General features: G+C 39.9%; 1 protein-coding gene across 1 annotated transcript in view; it reads left to right on the top strand.

Annotated features, from left to right (window-relative positions):
• Window positions 1-23,626, top strand: part of CLINT1 (clathrin interactor 1) — a 46,506-nt gene extending 22,880 nt beyond the window's left edge. The window contains exons 2-12 of the mRNA XM_038149958.1: window positions 2,636-2,740; window positions 3,401-3,497; window positions 4,934-5,042; window positions 5,901-6,065; window positions 8,588-8,762; window positions 13,640-13,883; window positions 14,378-14,459; window positions 18,633-18,710; window positions 21,320-21,615; window positions 22,254-22,458; window positions 23,154-23,626. Coding sequence (XP_038005886.1) covers window positions 2,636-2,740; window positions 3,401-3,497; window positions 4,934-5,042; window positions 5,901-6,065; window positions 8,588-8,762; window positions 13,640-13,883; window positions 14,378-14,459; window positions 18,633-18,710; window positions 21,320-21,615; window positions 22,254-22,458; window positions 23,154-23,494 — 1,897 coding nt within the window. The 3' untranslated portion in view covers window positions 23,495-23,626. The remainder of the gene's footprint in view (window positions 1-2,635; window positions 2,741-3,400; window positions 3,498-4,933; window positions 5,043-5,900; window positions 6,066-8,587; window positions 8,763-13,639; window positions 13,884-14,377; window positions 14,460-18,632; window positions 18,711-21,319; window positions 21,616-22,253; window positions 22,459-23,153) is intronic.
• Window positions 23,627-23,829: the final 203 nt, after the last annotated feature.

The following is a 23,829-nucleotide window of genomic DNA, read 5'->3' as shown; positions in this document are numbered from 1 at the left end:
GCAGCCTGTCCATGCGATCCAGCACGATTCCCTGGAAGCTGCCCAGGATAAACTAATCAGAGAGCCCCCCCTGGTGTCGGAAAGTGTCCTCGGATATTAAATTTATATCAATCACAGGAAGTCTTGGCAATCAAGCTAGTCACTTTTTCCCTTCACATCTGGACATAAATTATTTTTTTGCTGCAAAGGTCACAGGAATCATGGGTAGGGCAGGGAATGAGGGCCATAGAAAACATGGGAAAGGAAGAATAAAACTGTATTTCCACCTTTTTAGAAATGGTTATTTTTAAGTGACCTGGAGTGATGCCAAACTATACAACAGTGAGGTCTTTTTTTTTTCTCCTTGAAGTTTACATTTGTTCCTGAATTAAATGTGGCTCTAAGATGCTTTGGTTTGGAATGGTTCATTCCATTAGATCTCAGCTTGGCATTTATAAAAGAGCTTTCTCCTGGTTGCTGAGAACAATAACTTTTCTGCAGAGGGGTTTAGAAGTCGAGCATGTTTCTGTACTTAGAGAGGCTTAGCTGCACCTTTTTTCTCTTGGCATTACTTAATTTCCCTTGTTTTCCTTCCGTTTCCCCCCTCCAGCCCTGCTGCTGCTTTAGCCACATGCCCTGAGCTCTTGCGTAGCCACTGCTGCCATTTGGTTTTGTACACTACGTTTGCATCTCTTCAAGCATTTTCTATTCTTAAATTCTTTGCTCTAAGAAATTAAGGAAATACTTCATTTTATGTTTCCCCCTCCCAAGTCTCCATTAAGTCTCTCAAACAAATGCTGAAGGAGGGGTTATAAAAACAAGCAGAACCTTTCCATTCAGTTCCCTGCCTTTCCCTGCTCTGGACAAGGGACCCAGTGTGCTAGAAGCTGCAAATCCTGGAGCTTTGGGCTTGTGTTTTTTCCACATATGTGGGAAATAAAGATGGGCTTGGTTTACATTTGTATGTACAGAAAAGAAAAAACAGAAACAGAAGCTTGAGGTGTATTCGGCATAAATGAATTTGTAAAACCTTAATTGCTGTTGTTCCAAACTGCTGCTGTGTTCTTACATGCTTGTTGTAATATAGATAGGTTCTGGGAGCTTGCTGATTATTTATTCAGTCATGTAGCTTATGCTCTCTTTAGACACAAAGTTGAATAAAATCATACATCAGGATCTGACAGCAGGAATTCTCATGCTGAGAATCCAAGATTAAGTCCAGAAATTTTATTCTGTTTTAACAATTACCTTCTGTGTCCCCTTTCAGGCTTAAGGGGATTTCATTCTTGTTTCTGCTGTTTATATCTCCCAGTTCCAAGATCTTTGCTATCCTTATGCCAAATAAAATTGAGCAGGAGTTGCTTGAATGCTGCTTTGTGCAAACTCCTGCATGGACAGAGGGATAACTGTTGGGATGACTATTGAGCATCTTGATTTTTTTTCTTCTCCTTTTAGGTCATTCAGGTTCAGAAGAGGCTCTTAAGCAGCAAATGCTTTCTCCACATTGCATTATAAATCATTAGATCTTTCCTACAGTTTAATTAATTTGTTGTTGTGGGTTGGTTTGTGTTGAAAGTACTCACAGGGAGTTTTGTTAGCTTCTGAAGCAGTTATGATGTATTTTTAAGTAAACTTTCAAACTTGTGACATGCAAGGTGTAAATGTGTTGAGTTCAGTCCAGGTAAGAGGGGAGAGCTGAGACCAGCAGGTCTCCTTTCACTGCTGATTTCATTGCTGGGGTGAGTCCTGGTGCTCCTGGAGCAGACAGCAGTTCTCAGATGTTCTCACTATGAGTGAGGTTTTAGGGCTGCTTGCTCATCTTAAAATATGAGGGAAACGATAGTGTTATCAAACAGATCTGGATGCTTTTAGGGGCACAGAGAAGGTTGCTGGGCTCATATGTTACCTGTTTTAAGGATTAATTAAGAAGAAATCACATATTTGCTATTTTAATACTAACATCACAGAAAAAAATCTTTTCCAAGTAAGGTTTTTCTGTGACTTCTCAAAGAGACAGCCTTAGCTCCTTGCAGTATTTGCATTGCTGTAATTGTAGCTGAGTGCTCTGCAGCTTCTCTTTTGCTGTTTTCCCTTAATTAATTAAATTCAAGCTAGGAAACTTCCTAATGAATCTCACCTCCCTTACTTTAGTATTCCATGTGATTTTTTTTATTCGTTAGTTTTTCACTAACACCTGTTTAGTACCAATGTTCTTGATTTTTCTCTAGTAACATCATTCCAAAAAAATTGCCTCTGATTGAGTTATAAAGCCTCTTACAAATAACTCTGTACCATTAGAAACCTGTAAGCAAACCATACCTAGCTGCAGAACCCATCAGCTTTGACTCTGGTGGTTTGGTTTGCCTTTTAATTTGACCCAAAGCCATTTTTACTGGACTGAATCCAGCTGTAATGTAATCCCCAGTTTCTCATCTGTATTCTTGAAGACTAATAGAATAGTAAAACCTTCTTAAAGATAACTTAAATGTGGTGTATAGTGTCCTCAGGGTAACTTGTGCACTAAAGCTGTTTTCTTTCCCACTCTGTAGAGGTATCTCATTAAGTGAGATCTGCACTAGTGTCATTATTAAGTTTTCATGTGTTTCTCAGTTTTGATGCTAATCTTCATGTGTGTGATTTTTTTTTTCCTTTGCAGCACCAATGTGGTTATGAATTATTCAGAAATAGAGTCTAAGGTTCGAGAAGCAACCAATGATGATCCGTGGGGACCTTCAGGGCAACTCATGGGAGAGATTGCCAAGTAAGTGATAATTTGACTCAGTGATGAAGAAAAGAAAGGTACATTTTATATAAGAATGTGAAATTTGATGCTAAATCAACTCTGTGGTATTCAGACTGATAATGCCCAAAAGTTGCTGTAAATAAAGTCTTAAGTTTTTTAATGCATAATCATAGGATGTATTGAAAACTGTCAAACAAAAAAGGAAGCCCAGGTATTTTTTAAATTCTTTTCTTAAATTGATTTTTTTCATGTATGTATCCTCAGAATTCTTTCAATATAGCTGATTTTTTTTAGAGTATTTATTCTCAAAGCGCTTTCTTGTAACTTCTCCAAAAAACAGCAAAACATGTTGAATTCTTCCTTGAGCTTTTTTTTTTTGGTGTTAAAATCAGTTTGGAAGTTCCATGTTAGGGTATTCATATTCAGCATTATTTTCATTACAAATTAGTGAAGGTTCTTTTACTACCTCAGATATTTAGAATTACTCTTTTCTTTTGTAGTCCTGGGCTGTAAATAACTGATTAGGAGTTAAAACAGGGACAGCTTTTTCCCTATAATGTCAGATGTGACTGGGCTTAGATCACTCCTGCCATCTACTGCCAGCCCCGAGTGTGAACAGGCTCTTGTGGCCAACCTGGGAAAACGACATTTCTGTGCTGCTTTTGTTCTGTTCCTTAGGGCTACGTTTATGTACGAGCAGTTCCCAGAGCTCATGAACATGCTGTGGACTCGGATGCTGAAAGACAACAAAAAGAACTGGAGGAGAGTTTATAAGGTGTGTAAGGATCAGGGCTTGGTGCTCATGCAGTGTCCTGATGGAGTTCTTGTTTAGATAATCTTACAGCACTTTCTCCCCTAGCAACATAGGATTTCTTCCCTAAATGTTTTATAATTCTGTTGGTAAAGTCAAAGGTGTTTTTCAAATGCTGTATATGAAAAAACCCACAGAGTTTCTGGTTTTAGAAGCACATTAAAATGTTACTTAAAGAACACAACAGAGCAATTCCATTTTGCTGCTATTCAGGTATTAGAGTAGTGCTCACAGTTTCAATTTACCCAAAGGAATTGCTATGAGCTCCATGAGAAGGAGATGTTAAGTTACTGTGCTATCAAGAAAACATTTTTGACAGAATTCAGGAATACCTGAAATAAAATGCAAACTGATTTTTATTTTCTGTCAATTTGTAATGCTTTAAAAGTTGTAGTTTACCTTTGAGTGGGCCAAATATGCTTCAGATCTTACATGACAATTTTATGTCCTAATTGTGTTTTGGAAAAGATCAGAGTCATTTGCATTTTTGTTGTCTTTGGAACAGAAACTTTTTGCTTGAGATTGTGTTGTGGCACACTTAAAGTGGTGTTCAGTGTTCACTGAATTATGCAAATATAACCTCCTTTTTTAGAATTGATGCGTTAGACTAGGTTATATTTTGTTTTTCTTGATGCCAGGATTGTAGCAAGGCACAATTAATTCTAAAGCATGGTTTATACTCTTCACAGGTGCTTGATGTTTTGTAGTCATAGTAATTGTTTTCCCTGAAGTACAATAGAAATTAATATTTAATGCTATCACACATAACTACTTAATGTTATAAAGACTTCTTGGAATTGCTTATCAGGTTTGGATTGGTTGAAATAAAATGATAGTTTTAGCTGATAAAGACACTACTTCAGAGAAAGAGCCTTATTTCTTTCCAGATATAAATCCTCAACATAGAGAACTGAATGAAAGTATTATTTAAACTTCATTTGTTTTCTCACTTGTCTAAAGTAGTCCTGAAATGCAGTTTTGTATATCCATTGAATCCTGCAGGAGGCTTCTTAAATTCTTGCACAAGTTACCTTTCAGTGAAAGCCATTGGAAAATTGTGAACAAAAGAGGCAAAAGAAAATGCCTCATTTCACAGGTTAACTTTTTCTCCTTAATTGCTACTGCTTTATCTTAAAACAAGCAGTAGCTGATAAAGGTGACTACTTGTGATTTAGTAGTAACAAGCTAAACTTTTAAGTATACAGTTTTGATAGTCTAAAGAGCAAAAGATTCATGCGAGGAAAAAAATCTTTCCATGAGACTCATATAATAAGCATGTATTTAAAAAGTGAAGGTGAGTATTTACTAATTTGGGGAGGAGGGGTAGGTTTGGGGTTTTTACAAAAAAAAAAGGTAGAGTTTTTGTTCATGCAATCATAAGGTGCTTTGTATTTTTATAGTCTTTGCTGCTCCTAGCTTACCTCATAAGGAATGGATCAGAGCGTGTTGTTACAAGTGCCAGAGAACACATTTATGATTTGCGATCCCTGGAAAATTACCACTTTGTAGGTGAGCAATAGAAAAATCTTATAAGCAAATTAAAACAGTAGTTGGAGTTGTCAGTCACCTGAACCAGCTTAGAAGCTTCCCCAGTCTAATTAAAATGTGACTGTTGCCAGTTGTGTGAAGAGTGCAGAATCCAAGACGTGGGGCCCTAGAGTATTAATTAGTGAAGACAAGAACTTGCAGAAAAGACTGGCTAATAACAACAGAACCAGCACAACATGAGTGTTGGGGTTTATATTAAAATATGCACTAGAGACTGGTCCCCTGTGGTGTCCGTAAAGGAATAGCTTTAATCATATGGGAAGAAAAGGTTAGAGCTCCAAAACACACACATCTGTTTGAAGCTGGGGTTTTTTCCTCCCACCAAATAATATTTACAGTGCAAAGGCAGCAAGGCCAGTGTGTGTTTTGAATGTGAAAAAGGCTGGAAAGGAGCACATTTAGCTTATAGTACTTTCCAACTGAAAGCAATTTTTCAAAAAATCAGTTCTGCCATGAGGCTGAGTTCTTGCATTGGAACTTGCAAAAACTGTGCTAAAAAGACTGAGGAAAAAGGGTGATGTTTTGAGGGGTTAAAATTGTTCAAGTGGAGAAAACTGTCTCAGTCTGGTTAATCTCTCCTATGTTTAAGTACACCATTCAGTGCAGACTCATTTATCTAAATTTTATGTTAATTAGTCCCTTTTAAAGAGATGCAGTGGACCTCATGCAGTAGTCACAAAATCTTTGACCGTTGTGTTTATGATTCAAAATTATGATTTTTGTATCAATTTGGTGTTCAGTATTGCTGCCTCTTACTTACTATTTTCCTTTTTTCCTCCCCTCTTGCATCCATCATCTCTGTCCTGCATTACCTGACAGATGAGAATGGCAAAGACCAGGGGATAAACATCCGCCAGAAGGTGAAAGAAATGGTTGAGTTTGCTCAAGACGACGATCGGCTTCGGGAGGAGAGGAAGAAGGCAAAGAAGAACAAAGACAAATACATTGGGGTGTCCTCGGACAGCGTCGGAGGGTTCAGATACAGTGAGTACTGGCTGCCTTGGCAAGGTTTGCCCATCCACTTTTTGCTTTCCCAAATAGTACTGTTTGGAGCCTTGAAATACATCTGTGGGTTTTGTGTGAGTTCCCTGGGGTCTGTCAGAGCTGACTTTGCAGGCTCCAAGTACATTACTCCTTGCTCCTGGTCCCTCTCATAATGTGTAGCAGGGGTCTGAGCTTTTGCTGGGGCTTCCATGTGATGTATCCCAGCATGCCATCCATGATCCAGCTGCCAGTCTGTTTTCTTTGGCCTGAGTGAATCCTTGGCTGCTTTTAATAAGGGATGAGTACCAAAGTCCCAATGGCACAAGGCTCTGGTTTGGTGGAACTGGTGATTTCTTTGAGAGAAGGGTTTGCTGTATGAGCTCAGTAGTAGCTGTGCAGGGCTTAAACTTCACCTGTTTGTCTGATGCTTTCTAGTTTTTTTTACTTTTCTTCTCTGTGAGCCTTCCACTTTGATTTGATCCCTCCTGGTTTTGACAGGTTGCTTCTCCATTCTCCCTTTTCCTCATATGCAGAGTAGTTAAAAATTTCCAGGGCAGGATATTTCTTGTTTTATTACATTCCTTTAGGCTTTTGCTACCTGCTTGGAATTGTGGTGATTCTCTTTTTAGGAAATACTTATGAGTCACTGTATTTGTACTTTTTGTACATGTCCCTTTGTTCTTTCACTGAATTTATCTTTTGACTTCTCTGTGCAGAGTCGTGATCTATCCTTGTAGACTGGGTAGAATCATTTCTGCATGTGTTCTTTAGGTATCATTCAGGTTTTTTAATTTAAAGGACTAGTTTCTGTCTTGTATTTAATTTTTGTGGTGAAGGATTTTGAATTATTCCTTCATTGTTGAGTAAAGACTTTTAAAAAGTCTTTCTAGCAGCACAAAGCAAGCCCTTTCCCAGGTGAGATTTCCAATCAGAAAGATCCTAGTTATTTAAACACAAAATGCTTGTATTAAGATTTTTTGATAGTTTACTTTATCCTGAAAATACTGAGCTTCTAGTTGGTGTCTATTTTAATTTTAAAATTTCTCTTGCACAGGACAACCCCTCTAAAGGAATCTGCATTAAAATGCTTGAGAGCCTGACATAAAATGAAATAAGGCCATTTTATTCTCCTGCAAAATTTAACAGCAGTACATTTCTGAGTAGTGTCTCCTTTTCCAATGATAAAGAATTCACTGAGTATCTTATGGATTTGTAGCAGGTTCTCCACTGGAAAAGTTTTATATATCTAAACAAATGTCATTGGAGATTTGCACCTATGTCTTTACTAAGAAAACACACACTATAAGATATGAGGTTATCAGACAGGTATAATTCAAATTTTGCACCTTGTAGTGCTGAAATCATAATTTTCTTTTTATTAAAATGGCTTAATTGAATACACCTTGAACATCACAAGAGCTGCAATATCATTAGTATGTAACTTGAAGTAGGAATTATATCCCTGTCCTTCCTTTCTGCTACTCAATTTTACTCTGCCTAAGTAAAAAAAAAAAAGTCACTATTTTTAAAAGATGCACAAAAATTGGCTTGTTTCATGTGTATGATAGCCCAGAGTATAAATGTTTGCCTACAAATGTTGTCTAGAAACTGAACTGGTTTGGTTTGCTTTATACACCTATATTTTGAGCAGAAGATCTGATACAAGATCACAGTGCAAGTTGAAGTGTGCAGTACTTCTGGTAGTCAAGTCTTGGTTGAAATGTTGTTTTTTTAATTTGAATTAAACTCCAGTTGGTTGTGTGTGTACAAACAAGACTTCAGTGTTTTAGACGTCCTTGGTGGGGTTGGACAACAAATGTGCTTATTTCAAGTAAAACTGGCAGCTGTCTGTAATCTAAAATGCCAGTATGGAGGTCTGGAATACAAAATGAGAAGAAAAAGTTTTTGATTTCTTGATAATAGTGCTCAGGAAAGATGCTCAGGGTATTCAGTGGCCCCTGAAAAGGTGAGTTGCTTTACTGCCTTTTCTTTTTTCATCTCTCTTTAAAAAATTGAAATTTTTTTTTTAATTTCCAAGTGTGGAAAATGAAAAGTTACTATGCACATTCTTTCAGTGTTTTGCTACTGTGGTTTTGTGTATTAATGTCAGTGTATCACCCAAGTGATCACTCAGCTCAGCCAGGAATGGCATGTCCTGCACTAAGGGGCTGTTCCAGAAGTGCCATGTGCCCTTTCTGCTCAGCTGCTTCTGCAGCCAGGGCTGCTCGTGCCTCTGGTGCTTCTCCAGCAGAGCCCAACAGGTCCTGACGTGCTGGGCATTGAGCTTGTGTCATTGCCATAAACAAAAGTCTTTGAGCCTTCATTCCTGCCATGTAATGATGGGCATTCCATGCTGTGCCTTGCTGTGATAGAGCTGATTCAGCTGAGGGAGCTCTGTTTGCTCTGTAAACTTGTACAGCTCGTGTGTGTAGGGCAGGGGGGCTTGAGAGGGATTCCAGAAAAGCCACAGGCTTTTTTTTTTTTTTGGTACCTTTTAATAGTTCTTATCTTTGTCTTACCAGGTGAAAGATATGATCCTGAGCCCAAGTCCAAATGGGATGAAGAATGGGATAAAAAGTCAACTTTTCCTTTCAGTGACAAGTTAGGGGAGCTCAGTGACAAGATCGGCAGCACCATCGACGACACCATCAGCAAGTTCCGAAGGAAAGACAGAGAAGACTCTCCAGAAAGGTGCAGGTACTGGAGTTGTTTTACCCTGAATTTCTCTGTGTGATTGCTCTTAGGAAGCAGTTTGACATTTCTGGATATAAGCAACAATCCTCTGCCATTCTTTTTGTCTGTAGGGGGAAGCATATTTGGGTTCAGTACCTGCTTCCTGGGCTTCTGCAGCTCCCCTTGGCCTTGGGGAACAGTGTGGCTCTGGCAGTAGTTAACTGCTCTTGGCTGCCTTCCATTACTGCCCCAGCTGCTGGCAAAGCAGGGAATTTGGCTGAAATATCCAAAGCTTTTCCTTGTCTCAGCAATTCAGTGCTCATGTGCCAGTGTACTGAAGGCTGCCACTTAATGCTGCACACACTCTGAATGCTAGAGTGCCAAGGAAGAAAATTGAAATTGCTTTGACACAGTGCTGCTTCCCTGAGCTGATCTCAGGAAGAACAGCCTGCAGGTGATTTCTTTTTTAAAAAAAGTCAATTTCAGTTGAGGCTTTTCAGGAAAATTCTTGTATTTTACATCTGGTCATTAAATTTCTTCAGTAAGGGAGAAAGTCTACCCTGCTTTGGCTACAGAAAGAACTTAACATCTGTCACACTTCAACAGGTGCATTGAATTTAATTATCTGAAGATCAGGTTTGTACTTAACAGAATCTGAAACTGCTGTAGAGAAAGTGCTCAAGAATATTGAAATAATTCCCTTTTGGGAAAGAACTGAAAAATCAAATTGGCACTGAGGTTTGATTAATATTTTTACAAGAATATCTTTAGATAGGCACACATGTATATGAACATAAACATACACTTGCACACATCTGTGTGATGCAAAACTGAAGCAATTTTGCAGGGAAATAAAAATTAATAATAATGGCAGCATTTCTGGGGGAAAGCCCATGTGGTCCTCTTGCTGGGGCATTAATAAATCATAAAACTGGTATTCTTTGCACACATCAGGGTTCCCTCTTAGAACCTAATATCAATGGACTACAAAGAGAAGGGATCAGAAGAAAAGTAAACAATTTCACATTAACAATGGTGCATTTCTGTGTGCGTTTCTGTACTTATCTTTCAAAAGCAACTTGTCCCATGATGTCTGCAGACCTCACCAGCCACGTTTCACATAGGGGATGTACAGTAAACATTTTTTTGTTTTTTAGTCTTACTTCCTTTGTTTTATTTAGGAATAAAAACTGTCTCTTAGTTGTGCTGGATAAAGTCTTGCATTTTTCAGTGGGTTAGTCCCTTCTGAAGTCTAATCTTTAGCAAAAGCAGTGTATTTTGATGACTTCTCCACTGCACATCTCTGCCCCAAGTAACACTGCTCTTTTTCTCTGGCTGATGTTACATTGTACATTTTTGCTTTGCTCTTGTAATCCTTGTCTCTTCTGTTTGATTTTTCTCCTATTTTTTTGGTCTATGTCAGGTTTTGTTTGTCTCAAATTTTATAAAAGTGATAAACTTGGGACTCGGAATAAAAGGAGGAATTTTTGGGACATACATGAGCAAAGGCAGTTTGGTGCTTGCAGGTTATTCTGCTGTAAGAAGGAATTCAGGCTGCAGCATTCCAGCTCCTCTAACATTGCTTCAAATCCCAGCCTGGAATTTCTTTTTCTCTTCTCTTGGCATGGGGATCAAATACCATGGGAGGGATTTTATCCAAGGGTTTGAGTGAAGAGGTTTGTTTCTACAGAAGCCATCAGAGGACCTAAGAAGGTTGAACAGATGGTTATAGAATGTCTGTATTTATCCTTAAGGATACTGTAAATACATGCCTTAGTGCATGCTCTATTAGCAAAATACTATATTTAAATATTAAAACTGAAGGTGGCATAACATTTTAATTATCATATAACTTAGGCTCAAAGTAACATTCTTTTGTAAATGCCTTGTGAAATCTCTGCATTTGTGTTTTCACACTTCAGCAATTTTTTTGTAGAAAAAAGTGCCAAAAATGTACTGACTAATTTGTAGCCTGCTGCCAAATAATAACAATTAAGTTGCCATTTCACTTGGAGAAGTGACTAAATGGTGATACTCACTCAGCTGGCAAACATGCTGTTATGTTCTATTGTTTCAGTCTTAATAACTTTATAAACCATTATTGCTTGAGTACTGTAAAGCCAATAAAAGCCTTGAAGCACAAAGAATAAATGTGTCTTACACATCTTACCTGTGGCCAATAAAACTTGGAAGCCACGGTCTTCACACACCAGAAGAACTTGGCCAAAGTTGTGGATTTCTGACTTTACTTGCAAAGCCAGTGGTTTGCATAGGTGGCAAAAAATGCTTGAAGGAAATAACTTTACCAGAGAGCTAAATGATACAACATGATGAGTGTACAGTGGATTTCAGTGCAACTGCTTTACACAGTGAGGTTTGGAGAAGCCAAGTCTGCCTTTTTTTTTTAATTTAGATGAAAAATTCTAACAGTGTTATAGGGGAAATGAATTCTTTTTTCCGGTAATATATCCCTGTGCAAGTAGTGAAAACCTCAAGCAATACCCCATGGGGTGGGAAAGCCTCTGGTTTTCTTTCTTAGTGCTTGTTAGTTCTTAGGTGAATAAACCAGCTGTCCTGAGTCCAGCACTGCACACTGAAAATCTTGGTTTTGAATTACCTGCAGACACACAGAGGTGCTTCTGAAACGCTGCATTTTTTTCTCTAAGAATTCTTTAAACTCTGTTAATCCTTGTTTCACCAGTACTCAGAAAGGTTGATGTAGGTAACAGAATAGAAAGGAAGCAAAGCTTCCTGTACTCCCCTGAAAGGAGGCAGCAGCCATGTTTAAAGGCAACTTGTATCTAAAGAATATCTTTTTTATTGGGATTTAATTTAGGTATACTTAAAATCTCAGTAAACTGCTTTTGTTTTCTTAAAAGTTGTTAAAAAAAACCCTCACTGCAAAAAACTTAAAGAAAAGAACTTGTGTCCATACTTTGATTTCTCAAAGTTGTAATTAAATACTTTCTTTGCAGAAGTTTTTTAATTATTTGGTACTTTGCTGTAATTTTAAGTTCTCTGTGCAATTCTCAGATGAAGCACTGCAATTTTACTGAGCACAGTAAACACACTTAGAGCAAACATTAATCTGCAAGGGTTTTTTTGTTAATGTGACCATTAAAGAAAAATAAAAAGTGGCTCTCCTGAGAGAGTTTGGAAGAAGTACAGGTTGTCATAGAAAATTGAATTTTGTAGTATTTATTCTCCTGTCTGGCATATATGTTTAATTTCTTTCCTCAGAGCCTTTAGTCATTTATTTTGCTGTATATCACCAAAGACTGACTTTTTTTCATTCTTGCATTAGTGAGATTGATCTGTAGCAGTTCTGTATCAATCAGACTTTGCTTGTCACTTGTTTCCTCAGCCCAGAGAACATTGTTGGATTGTAGTGTGGACAAGAAATGCATTGCAGGTATTAAATACAGTACATGGAGAGACTGAGCCTTAGTTGTGTTGTCTGGTCTTGGATGTTTCCAGCAGCATCCTCTCCCCTCCTCCAGGGCTCTTGGGATGGACGCCCTGTGTACACCATGATAATGTGCAGATCCCTCTGCTCTGGGGCTCCTGTTAAAATCCTGATGTCACAAGTGGAGGTGTGGCTGTGGTCCCCTCTGGGGTCCCCTCTGTGCACACAGATGGGGCAGCAGGGCTGGGCTCACAGTGCAAGGTTGAAGTGCTTTGCAAAAATAAAGTTAAATGATGCCATTTGAGCTCTTTTATCTGTGAAAGGCTAGCTCGAGCCAATGCCAGGAGCTGCTGGTTGGTCAGCAGCTGTGAAATTTATCTTTTTAACAGTAAAAGAATTGCAGAAGGGAGTGAGCATTTGTGGTGAGTGATGTTACTGAACTGAGCCATCCCCAGTGGTGAGCAGGTAACGTGCACAGAGGAAATGGTACATGCAGCGTGTTCCCAAAAAGCCACCATTGTTAGCAGAGAACAAAGGCTCCCCCCCAGAGTATATTGCAGTTACTGTCACATTCCCTCTGACAAAGGGACAGCCTTTCTTAAATTTTTCAGTTTTAGTATTCTAATGCATTATTAAAATATAAAACCCTTCCACTTTCAACTCTGTTGCTAAGGGAATTACAGTTTCAAAATACATTCCAATGTATTTTTAAGCTTTCTCTACAGCAATTCTCAGTGTTGTGTACAAATCCTGATGGTAACAGGCAACATGACTGGTGCTGGGGGCTAATTACTTTCTTTGTGAAAGACTTAAAATACGAAAGTAGAAGATTTAACAAATGAATCAAATAGTGTGCAACAGCACCTAAACCTTTTTTGCCTAAAAGGGTGATATTTTTATTCTTTTACATTTTGAGAACAATTGTGCGTGCTCTGATAACGGTAACATTGCATTGCATAATTCTGTAAGCAGTCTCTTCCCACAAACATCTTAAAGAATATGAAAGCCTGTTTCCCTGGAAAAGGAAATGAGCTGAAATACAAATGGAGTTGTACAAACCCGAAAGACAGTACAGAATGTGGTTCATTGCTTTCTGTCTCTGGTGTAAGTACTGAGCACACCTGCCAACTTAACTTTCTGTTGCTGAAGTGTTACATAATGTGTGGGGGAGTTCCTGTCAGAAGGTGATTCAATGTACTGGGTTTAAACACTGGTTTCCTATTATCCTCTGTCGTGGACTTGCAGTTCATGCTTTACAAAATAACCTGCTTTTCCCCACTGCTTCTGTACAACAGGTGCAATGCTGTGTGGTGTGATGTGTTATGTAAGGGTGGAACAGTTCCTTTCTCCAATGTAGGAAAAAACAGCATTTTTATCATGAACTGTTGTTACAAGAAACTGCAGTAACCAAAACTCTTGAAGCTGAAGCCAAATGTCCGCTCAAGGAACTGAGAAGTCCATCACAAATGCTGTGCTATCACTTTTGTTTTTCTAGTGACAGTGATGAGGAAAAATCTAGAAGAGGCAAATCTCCCAAAGCTGAATTTAAAGATGAAGAGGAGACTGTGACAACAAAACACATTCATATTGCACAAGCTACAGAAATTACCACCATCAGACAGAAACGCTCAGCAAATCCCTCAAAAACCATTGACTTGGGAGCAGCAGCTCATTACACAGGAGATAAAGCAAGTCCAGAGCAGAACTCTGCTGCTCATCCTGCACAGCCTACGACAAAGGTGAGACAGCAGGACAGCACATCATTTTGGAAGCTGTTTTCATCTATCCTCTAATTCAATTTCTGATTTAGGGTAGGTTTTGTGATGCAGCCTTCAAGGGAGCTGTTTTGTCAAAAATGTTTAGTTTATCACAGTCTGTGGAACAGTATAATTGGAATTATTTGTGATTGCTTTAAGGTGTAGAATTTTTTTAATATAGTCATTAGCATGTTTTGCTCTCTTCAGGACAGCAAAGTGAATTTTGGCATGAAGTGTTAAAGATTCTATGAAGCTGCACACTTGTGTAAAACTTACCAAATTCTTCAGTTACAAAAAACTGTGAGGTTTAGTTCTTCAGTATTTGATTTCACATTTTAACCACTTGGTTATTGGCTTTAAAGCCAAATCTTCAAAGCAAAAGCAAACAGAATCCTTCAAAACCCCAGAAAACTTCTAATGTCATTTGATTGATTAACAGCATCATGAGTTGAGATCTGGTGTCATTTCTTCTCCAGGCTGCTGTCCCCTCTGGCAGCAAGTCCTCTAATGACCTGGTGGACCTGCTGTTTGATGGAGCCAGCCAGCCAGCTTCCACAGGTAGGTTTGGGATCTCTTCCAGTTCTGATGAGAACTTGTTTGTTGCTAGAATAAAGTTAAAGTAGATAAATTGAGAAATTAATACTTGAAAAAATGTAAAACTGCCTAGAAAGAACCTTTTGTAGCAGGGTACTCTGTGTGCTGTTGCATGGAGCTAATAAATGTTAGCACAAAGATTAACTGCTAGATCAGTCTGTCAGAAACTGTGTATGTAATGCAGTTATTTATAATTAACTCTAAAAGCAAGTGCAATCCATTCGTATTCAAGCATTTCTCATAGTGCAGTTCAAAGGCTGGGCAGGTGGAGATGGATAATCCTCATGGAAGCTTTCATCTGAGGTGTATGGCAAACTTGTTTCTTTGTCTTATTTTCTCTTGGCACTCGGTTGATCCAAACCCTAGAACCAAAAAGAAATTGCTATCTAAAACTCATTTAAAACACATTTAAATGTGTTTACTCATTTAAAACACATCCTTCACTCTCTAAATGTGTAGCAAATCTATTAATCTTCACATGGACTTACCCTTATGCTCCCAAAATGCAGATTCTTTTTAAGAGTGTGTTAAATTTCAGTGCATTCCTATGGGATAGGAGTTCAGAGGATTGGTGCTTTGCTTTTCAAAACCTAAGACTTGAAATTTAGACCTGTTATTGTGGTTACAGGTTCCTGGTATCAATGGGTTTGTGGTGGCATGGAATAGAAAAAGAATTTCTGTGCACTTGTGGTCTGATGGCACAGCTGGGAGAAAGTGAACTGGAGCATGAGACCACTTTGAGTAGCAAATAAATAAGAGTATTTCCAAGAGAGAAAGCTCTCAGAGACCTTCCCATTGCAGATGAGGAGTGTCCCTGATGGACAGGCTGGTGCTGGCCCTGCAGAGGGGTGTGTGAATCTCACTGAGCCAAGGGGCTGCTGGGCCCTTCCTTAAAGACAAGGTGAAAGGACAGAGGCTGCACCAAGGAATGGCACTTCAGAGTGGCTGGAGGCCATGAGTGTGGCCCTGTGGCTGCAGTCAGGCATCTCTAAGGACTGGCCACGCACCGCTCCTGGGGGTGTTGTAGGATCACACCAGGGATTAGATTGTCCTGTGACCATTCTATGTGACTGTGATTCCTTTCATCAGTACCCTACCTCTGTAAGTGTTTCATACACTATAAAATATATCAAAACTCTACTGCAGGGGAGGAAAATTGTTGTGGTAATTTAGTATCAGACATCTGTCTTAATATTTTCTTTCTTATTCTGAGTAGATCTTTAAAACTTTGCTCCCTTTTATTTTTGGGAAAGTAGACAGTGTCTTATGTCTGTTCTGAAATCAGTTAATTCCTAGAGATTAAGAAATACAAGTAATTTCATGTGTCTGTTTTTATGCATAAATTCAAGGAACAACTTAATTTTGTTCAATTTTCTATGTTTTTAATTTCATGTACAAAGATTTTCATTGTACACTAGGGTTACCATAGTTCCATGAAAGTTTAAAATCCTTGATCAGAACCACTATCCCAAGTCAATACTGAAATTTTTTGCGCTTAATTTTTAGGGCAAAAAGGTTTGGAACCTTTTTTGTTTTATATACAATGTGTCTGGTTTTATTTTTATAAAAATAAGATTTCATTGAGAATAGATGTTTCCACTTCAAAATGAACCTGCCCATATTTCAAACAGAACTATGGCAGCTTCTGTATTACACTGTATTTAAATCTTTCATCAGTTTGGCTCATTGCTGTAGTCACCCTTTTTTCTTCTTTTTTTTTTTTTTTTAATCTTTTTTCTCCTTTTTCCAAAGCAGCATTTAGAAATGGTGCTGAGAAGAGGCACATTACCAGCTGTCCTGCTAAATAACCTCTGCTGACCTGAGCAGGCAGATGGAAAGGGTTCATGTGTAGTGACAGATCTCGTGTGGGAATCTTTGAGGCTTGCTCATGTTGAGAGGATTAGCGCTGTCCTTCACATGCAGGTCACTTGCTATGACCACTGCTCCTTGCAGCACAGGCTGTGGGAACATTCCCAGTGTCAGGCAAGGCAGAGGGAAAGGGTCAAATGCAGCCTTTGATGTGTCCTGTGAAGGAACTGGCAGGGAAGTGATGTCAATTCAGGGAACTTAGGGTTTGCTTATCTGTGTGTTTTCAGGTGCAGAGATGTGAAAGGGTTGATTGGGCTCAGTGTTACTCAACACAGTTTGCATGTGAGGGGGTGCTTGTTTGCCATAAAAGAGAAGATGTAAAATCCCTGGTTAGACCTGCTGGGGGGAGTTTTTGGTGTTACTGAGCTGAGGTTCTTTAACCTTTCTTTAGAGAATTGCTGCATCCAGCTTAATCTCTGTCACCTCTCTCTGAAGCTCAGTTTCACTCGAAAACAGGCAAGAGATGGGGGGAGGAACAGTTAAACTTGACTGAAGATGTTAAGGGGTTATTTTGGGTTTGAACCTAGTTCTGTTTTTAAAATTAAATTAATCCCTAGGCACTGTCAGGCAGCCCAAGGATAATGGGTGTAGCAGGGAGCATTGATTTTTATTTTTTCCTTCAAGCAAGTGGTCAGGAGTGTGTCATCTGTGTTTCTCATTCAGCACATAAACTCTCAAACCATTAACCTGTTCTGAACTCTGTAGGCACATACATGAGGAAAAAATGACTTGAAAATGTTCATTGCAGTAGACAGGGTAAACAGGATCAGATCGGGTTTTTAGTTTGATATTTCACGGTCCCTCTTTCATTCTCGGGTGTCAGTATAAAACGTGTATAAACACACTGGAGATGTTTATTAGATCACTTCAGAATTTGTTGAAGAAATTCCTTAACTTTGCGTGAAGTTGTTTCCCTCTTGAAAAGGTGTTGAAAGAGTTTCTGTAGTGCTGTGTCTGAAAATTCAGAGACCATCCTTGCATTCTCTGCTCGTGTTTTATATCTTGCACTACGCGCTCAGCAAGAAGACATTTCCCCTTGGAAGAACAGTCGCCTTCCTGGCAATGTCTACAGTAAAATAACATTAAAAAGAAATACAAGTACACATGTATTAGGAAGTGAATGGTTCCTTTTATTACTGCTGGCCATTTATTAAAAAGGAGATGGTTCTGGTTTAATTAACCCAGTTGAGAGTAGCAGATGGGACAGAATGTCTTGCAGCGATAAGACAATTCCGAAATGGCACCAGATGTTGGAAGCTGTCCCTGGTGGTGTTTGAGTGCAGCACAGATGTTCCAGTCCCACCTGGCTGCCTCCTAAGCACTGCAGGCTAAGCAGCTGTGATGTAACCTATATAATGTACGCAGAACACTAAAAGCAAAATAATTGAACTGCTGCAGCTTCTTCTGAGGGTGGGACTGCTTGGAGGTGAAATCTTTAAGGACAAACAAATAAGGTCAACTTCCTGGCTTCCTCTGGTCAGTAGAATCCCTGCTTAAAAGCAATACCAACCCAACCATAACCAGTGATTTTTATAACTTTTCTGAGTTTATTTTTAAAATCAGCTTCACAATATTGTTCTTAAATCTTCTGCTTTTATACCTTGGCCATATCTTTTTAGTGAAAAATTGTTACTATGCTGTATTCAGAAGTCAATAATTTATATGCTGTACACAAATGTCTAGTTGGAAACTTAATGTTCTTGCTGTGGAAAGGAAGCAAACTTATAAAAAAATGAACACACATGGAAGCTCTGTCCCTGAAATCCTAATTCAAGATCATTGCAGAATCATTCATGCTTTAAGTAACACAAAAACTAAATATAAGGTGACATGTAATTTTTCATAAGGAAGCATAATAAATTAACTTTTATACAATAGAAATGGTCTTTTTATATTATGCTACCAGATTTTTAATTTTACAAAGTGCCAAGCTGGTAGCATCGCTCCCCAGTTAAAAACTTGTTAATCTTTTTAATATATCTGAATTTATTTTTAGAGGTGACAAAAACTTGCATGTTTTGGTGCTTTCCATGGAAAACAAAATTGCAAGATCTGCAAGGCAGTTGGAAATAATCCAGTTTATTGTTGCTCAGGCTTGTATAAACATAGTGTGGGGATGAACAGGAAAACAGAGCTGACTTAGGAGCAGAATCAATAGATGCCTTGTGTCAAGTGCAGAACAGCTTTTCCTCACAAATCCCACACGCAGTTGTTGCAATGGATCTTCGCACAGTCCTGTGACAGCTTTTGCCTTCTCTCTGTTCCTAGGTGGATCAAGTGACCCGTTTGGAGGATTTGCTGATTTTAGTTCACCTGCTGCTTCAGCGAGTTTCCCGTCATCCCAAGGTAGGATTGATTTAGGGATTGCAGTGCTGCTGAAGGGTGGAAGGAGGGCAAGAGATGCCATGTGGCATTATTGAAAGTCCCTTCCCTTTCCAGGGTAAAGTGTGTGTGTAACTGGACCACAAGTGCTCTGGGAGGAAGGAAGATGCAGCCTGGCTCAGTGCATGTGCAGACTTTTTACCTGCAGACAGACAAGCTTATCAGGAGACATGGCCACCATCTGAAAAGGTTTCCCTTAAAATCCCCAATAAAATATGCTTGGAAACCTCCTAAAGTGATCCATTTTCCTTTGGTGGAATCTTTGTGGGACCTACAGGGATGCAAAAAACCCTGGAGTGGGGAGAGCTGGCTGGCTGTCCTTTGTGAAGTTAATTTGAGCAGGAGTGATGTTTGTGATGAGGGGTTCTCAGCCAGGGTGCAGGATCAGGTACAAAATGAGGAAAGAACAGCAAAGAGGCTGAGCAGCAAATCTACCTGGGAGGCAGCTTTTAGTCAGCATGTTTCCAGCTCCTCCTTTATTTTGCTGTGTTGGGAAGGCTCTGCTGGGACTGGGTTAGTTAATAGACCTTCAGTTTACTTGGTTGGAAAGAGCTGCTCTGTTTTTTTACGAGCTATTACAGTCAAACCCAAGTTGTTTTGCAAACACAAAGCTGCCCACTATGCAAATAACTCCTGTGTTAATACAATCTAAATTGATATAATCCTTTATCTGCATTAACGTGATTAATCTATTCCAATCACCATTATGCAAGGGACAAGGAGTCCTGTGAAATTATTAATCATTCCTGAACAGTGTAAGCCCCTCTAGAAATCTTTTCCTTCTTGATTAATCATCTTTGAAGTCCTACTGAAGGGGCAAAACCTCCTCCCTTTTACCCCCTCTTCCATTATTGCTGCTCAGTGCACAGGTCTGAACATAGAAGGAGCACACTCAGCATTTACTTATCTATCAGGAATATTTAAAGTAGGTTTTAATTTTTAATATGTAATACTAATTGAAACATTCTAATATAGTGCTTCTTTGTGAGGAAGATCAAAGCAAATGTTCTCGTAAGGCCCTGAGCTAATGAATATTAGCCCACTTCATGCACTGAAGTTGTTTGCAATACTTGGATTTTGTGAACAAATTTACTTTCTACTTTTCTTTAAATTGTAATGTGTTGGTAAAGAAACATGACTAAAGGTTGAAGGTGTATGTTGATAAATATTTACACAAAGTGTTAGAGTCTGCTGCAGTTTCCCATGAGTGGGTGGAATACATTTTGGAAGCAGCCATTGCATAGGGCAGGAAATAGAAACTGGCACTGGATTCATCTGCCCCAGCTCTACATGTTTGAGTCTTTGTTCAGTCAGCTAAAGAAATCCAAGAGATTATTTAAATGTTCACCAGCACTCCAAGTTCATTTCCTATGGCAGAGCTGTTGTTTGTGATGTAGCTGAAGTACCAAAAGTGAATCAGTGGGAAAATCAAAAAGCTGAGCTGGCCAGTGGCCCAAGCTCAGAGTGTGATTCACTGTGTAGCCTGTGAGCTGTTCAAATGGTGTTGCTTTATATTCAGCATCTTCTGCAAATGCTGTTTTAGGCTTTTCTTCCCCCATCAGTGCCGTGAATCAACAGTCTCCCTGTTAATGGGGAAACACGTGTTTTGAGGGAGGGAACATCTCCTCCTGTTTGACTCCAAGGTTTGACACGCTCTCAGTTCACTGGTTTGTGTCACAACATCTGTGATGCTGAAGAGGTGCCTTTGCAGGTGTCTACAAACAGCTCGTGCTGTTGGCTCTGCCCTCACAGAGAAATACAGAGAGAGAGTTCGGAGTTCTGTGTTCTGATGTAAACACTTGTCTCCAAAAACCTCAGCTATTGAAATGGAACAGTGTTTAAGTGATGAACTGCAAGAGTTCAGCAAAGCTGCTGCTGAGAGAAATGATTGATCCAAGATTGACTTTTTGCTTCAAATCAAGGCATTTAGTTCAGGAATCAAATTTCAAAAATCTAATGTGTTTTATATGAGCACTCCATGGATGGGAAGTGCTTATCCCTTATCACCTCAAGCTTGTCCTGGCAACCTGCTCTCAAAGTTCTGGGTTTTATTCCCCTCAGTGTAGTTTTATACAAAAAGCTACAGTTATATACAACCAAATTTGGATGTAGTTGTCTTTATTATGATGGAATTTGCTTTATCCAGTAGCTTGTTCCTGACAGCTGCTCTCTCTGCAAATACCAGAATGCCAAGATCAAAGGTTGATCAATATTATCCAGGTTCTCAGTGTTGTTCTGACTGTAGTCTCCAGTCTACCCCAAGTTATCTTCCAGTTGTACTTCAACTGAAGCAAACCTGTCCCTGCTTGCCTGGCATCCACAGGTGACATCTTATCAAACATCTACTTTCTGTGTACGGGTGTTTCATGTTTCCTTTCATACCTTTTTGAAATTGTTGGAATATTCATGAGAGGGAGTGATGTCCAGATGGAGGTTCTACCTGCAGATGTTAATCTGGACGGACACAGATCAGCTCTCATTTGTTTCAGTTCATGGGATATGGCATTTGCTCAGTGCCTTTCTCTAAGTCTTCTCTGTCATTCCTTCCTCCCACACTGTTGCCTTTTCTTCAGGTACAGCAACAAGTGGAAATGGAGACTTTGGTGACTGGAGTGCCTTCAACCAAGCTTCTCCTAGTGCCAGTGCTTCATCTGGAGAGCTCTTCAGCAGCACAGCACAGCAGCCAGCTCTAGAGCTCTTCAGTGGCTCACAGCCAGCTCCAGGCCAGCCTTCAGCTGCTTCCAATTCTATGGATCTGTTTGATTTGATGGGACCCTCTCAGACAACCATGACCTCCTCACAAAGCATGAATTTCTCCATGATGAGTTCCAGTTCCATGGGTGTCAGTTTACCCATGTCCAGGTCACAGGTATGCTGCTGTTGCTAGTTTGCTAATGACCTTCTTCTCCTTAATCACAGCCTTGAAAATGAGTGCATTCCTCTCCTGGAATGCATTAGACCTGGTCACTCAGATGTGATCAGCATTTTGTCAAAAATGTTTCAATTGCATCCTAAACAGAAAAGTCTGTTCTTGAAAATGGGCTTCATTCCTCTAGGAACTGTAGCTGCTTTTTTGGAGCAGTTGAGTTTGGTAGTGTAAGGCCATTCTCCACAGAATGGAGGTTACAGGTTTCCAGCCTCAAGTAGGTGGAGGTGAGGACTGGTCTGTTCTCCAAAATACAGAAGTGCCTGCTGCAGTGGAGAGTGGTTTGGAAACTGTAAGGGATCAATTTGCTATTAGGAGGAAAGAACCAGCATGTTTGAGTTCCAAACTTGGCTGCTGCTGGTCACTGTCACTCCACATGGATGTGGGACTTGAGCTCTGCTTACAAATACTCTTCTAATCTAACTGTGGAACAGCACCTGGCAGCCCTGCTTTGGGAGAGATTAAGTTCATGGCCTCATGGGTTTTATTATCTTCTGTGGAAAACTAAATACTTGTTGTTCAGTCCTATTTCCTACCAATAAATTGTTTCAAGTGAATCCCAACAAACTTTTCTTTTTTAGCCTCTGCAAAGCGTGAACCCGATGATGCCGAAGCCTAACTCACTTTATAATGCAAGGACAGAGATGGTCCAGAAAAATACAAGCAAAACTCTACCCTCAACTTGGTCAGATCCCAGTGTAAATATCAGTTTGGACAATTTAGTTCCTGGGATGCAGCCTTCCAAACCCCAACAGCCATCGCTCAATACCATGATGCAGCAACAGAGTAAGTGATCACTGCACTGGTGTGCACACTGAGTCCTGTCTGTGTTCCATGGGCTGTCCCTGAGATCCGAGTCTTCTGTCCATTACTGTTTTCCTTCCTTTAGTCACACTTGTTGCATGAACCACAGTGACATTGTGACCCAAGTGTTCTTTAAATGGAGATTGGTGTGTCAGGAGGCTGCGTCTGTACGGGTTCTGCTGTAGAGTTTGCACCATGGCTGTATCTTGACTTTGGGCTTCCTAATGTTTAGAACTTCTCTAGAATATTTATTGATATTCAGTGATATTCATACCTTCTGTAGAAGTTTTTAAAGTCTTCCTGCAGAAAATAGGGAAACAAGTGCAACAGAATCATAGAATCATTAAGGTTGGAAAAGACCTCGGGGATTGCTGAGTCCATCCTGTGACCCATCCCCACCTTGTCACCCAGCCCAGAGCCCTGAGTGCCAGGTCCAGTCCTTCCTTGGACACCTCCAGGGATGGGGACTCCGGACATCCCTGGGCAGCCCCTTCCAGTGCCTGACCACCGTTTCAGTGAAGAAATTCCTCCTGATCTCCAAATCAGGAAACAGCTGCAGGCCTGGCCGTGGTATCCATGTTCACAGCAGTGACCGCACAGTTCCTTAAAACACGTGAGCTCCTTCAGTGTGAGCAGGTTCCACTCAGTGACTTCTGTGCTCTTTCTCTTCCCTGCAGATATGCAACAACCGATGAATGTCATAACGCAGAACTTTGCAGCCGTGAACCTCAGCCCCCAGCCCAGCCTGCTGCCCGTGCGAGCGCAGGGCGGCGCGCTGCTGGGCGGGCCCGTGGGGCTGGCGGTGCCCGGGGTGATGTCGGGTACCATGGGCATGGCCTCCATGGCCCCCGCGCCCATGATGAACCAGGGAATGATGGGCATCAACATGGGAGTGCCGGCCACGGGAATGGGCACTATAGGAATGGGGGTACCCAGCATGGCTATGACCTCTCTGACTCCTGGGACTGTACAACCCAAGCAAGATGCCTTTGCAAATTTTGCCAATTTTAGCAAATAAAGATTGTAAATTAAAATAAATAAAATGAGATTAAAATAAAATAAATGGGCAGACCGAATGAAGGATTTTTAGCTGCACAAATATAGATGGGGAAGGGACAGGAAACACTGATCAATTTTTTTTTTCTTTATCAGTTAAAGTGTCTACATAAAGAACCAAAAGCTATTTTCTAAGTGTTGAAATAACTAGCGTTCAAATTCTGGAGAGGTCAGAGATTCTTCTAAGGAATGTGTTGGATGATTTTGCAAAATAATTTGTATTAAGACCATCAAAAAACCTTTCCTACGTAGAAGAACCAATTTTAACTTTGAGACTTGATGGAAGACTGGATTGGG

The sequence above is a fragment of the Motacilla alba genome, chromosome 13 (assembly GCF_015832195.1).
Source record: "Motacilla alba alba isolate MOTALB_02 chromosome 13, Motacilla_alba_V1.0_pri, whole genome shotgun sequence".
NCBI classification, from domain to species: domain Eukaryota; kingdom Metazoa; phylum Chordata; class Aves; order Passeriformes; family Motacillidae; genus Motacilla; species Motacilla alba.
This window is presented reverse-complemented; position numbering and strand designations above follow the sequence as displayed.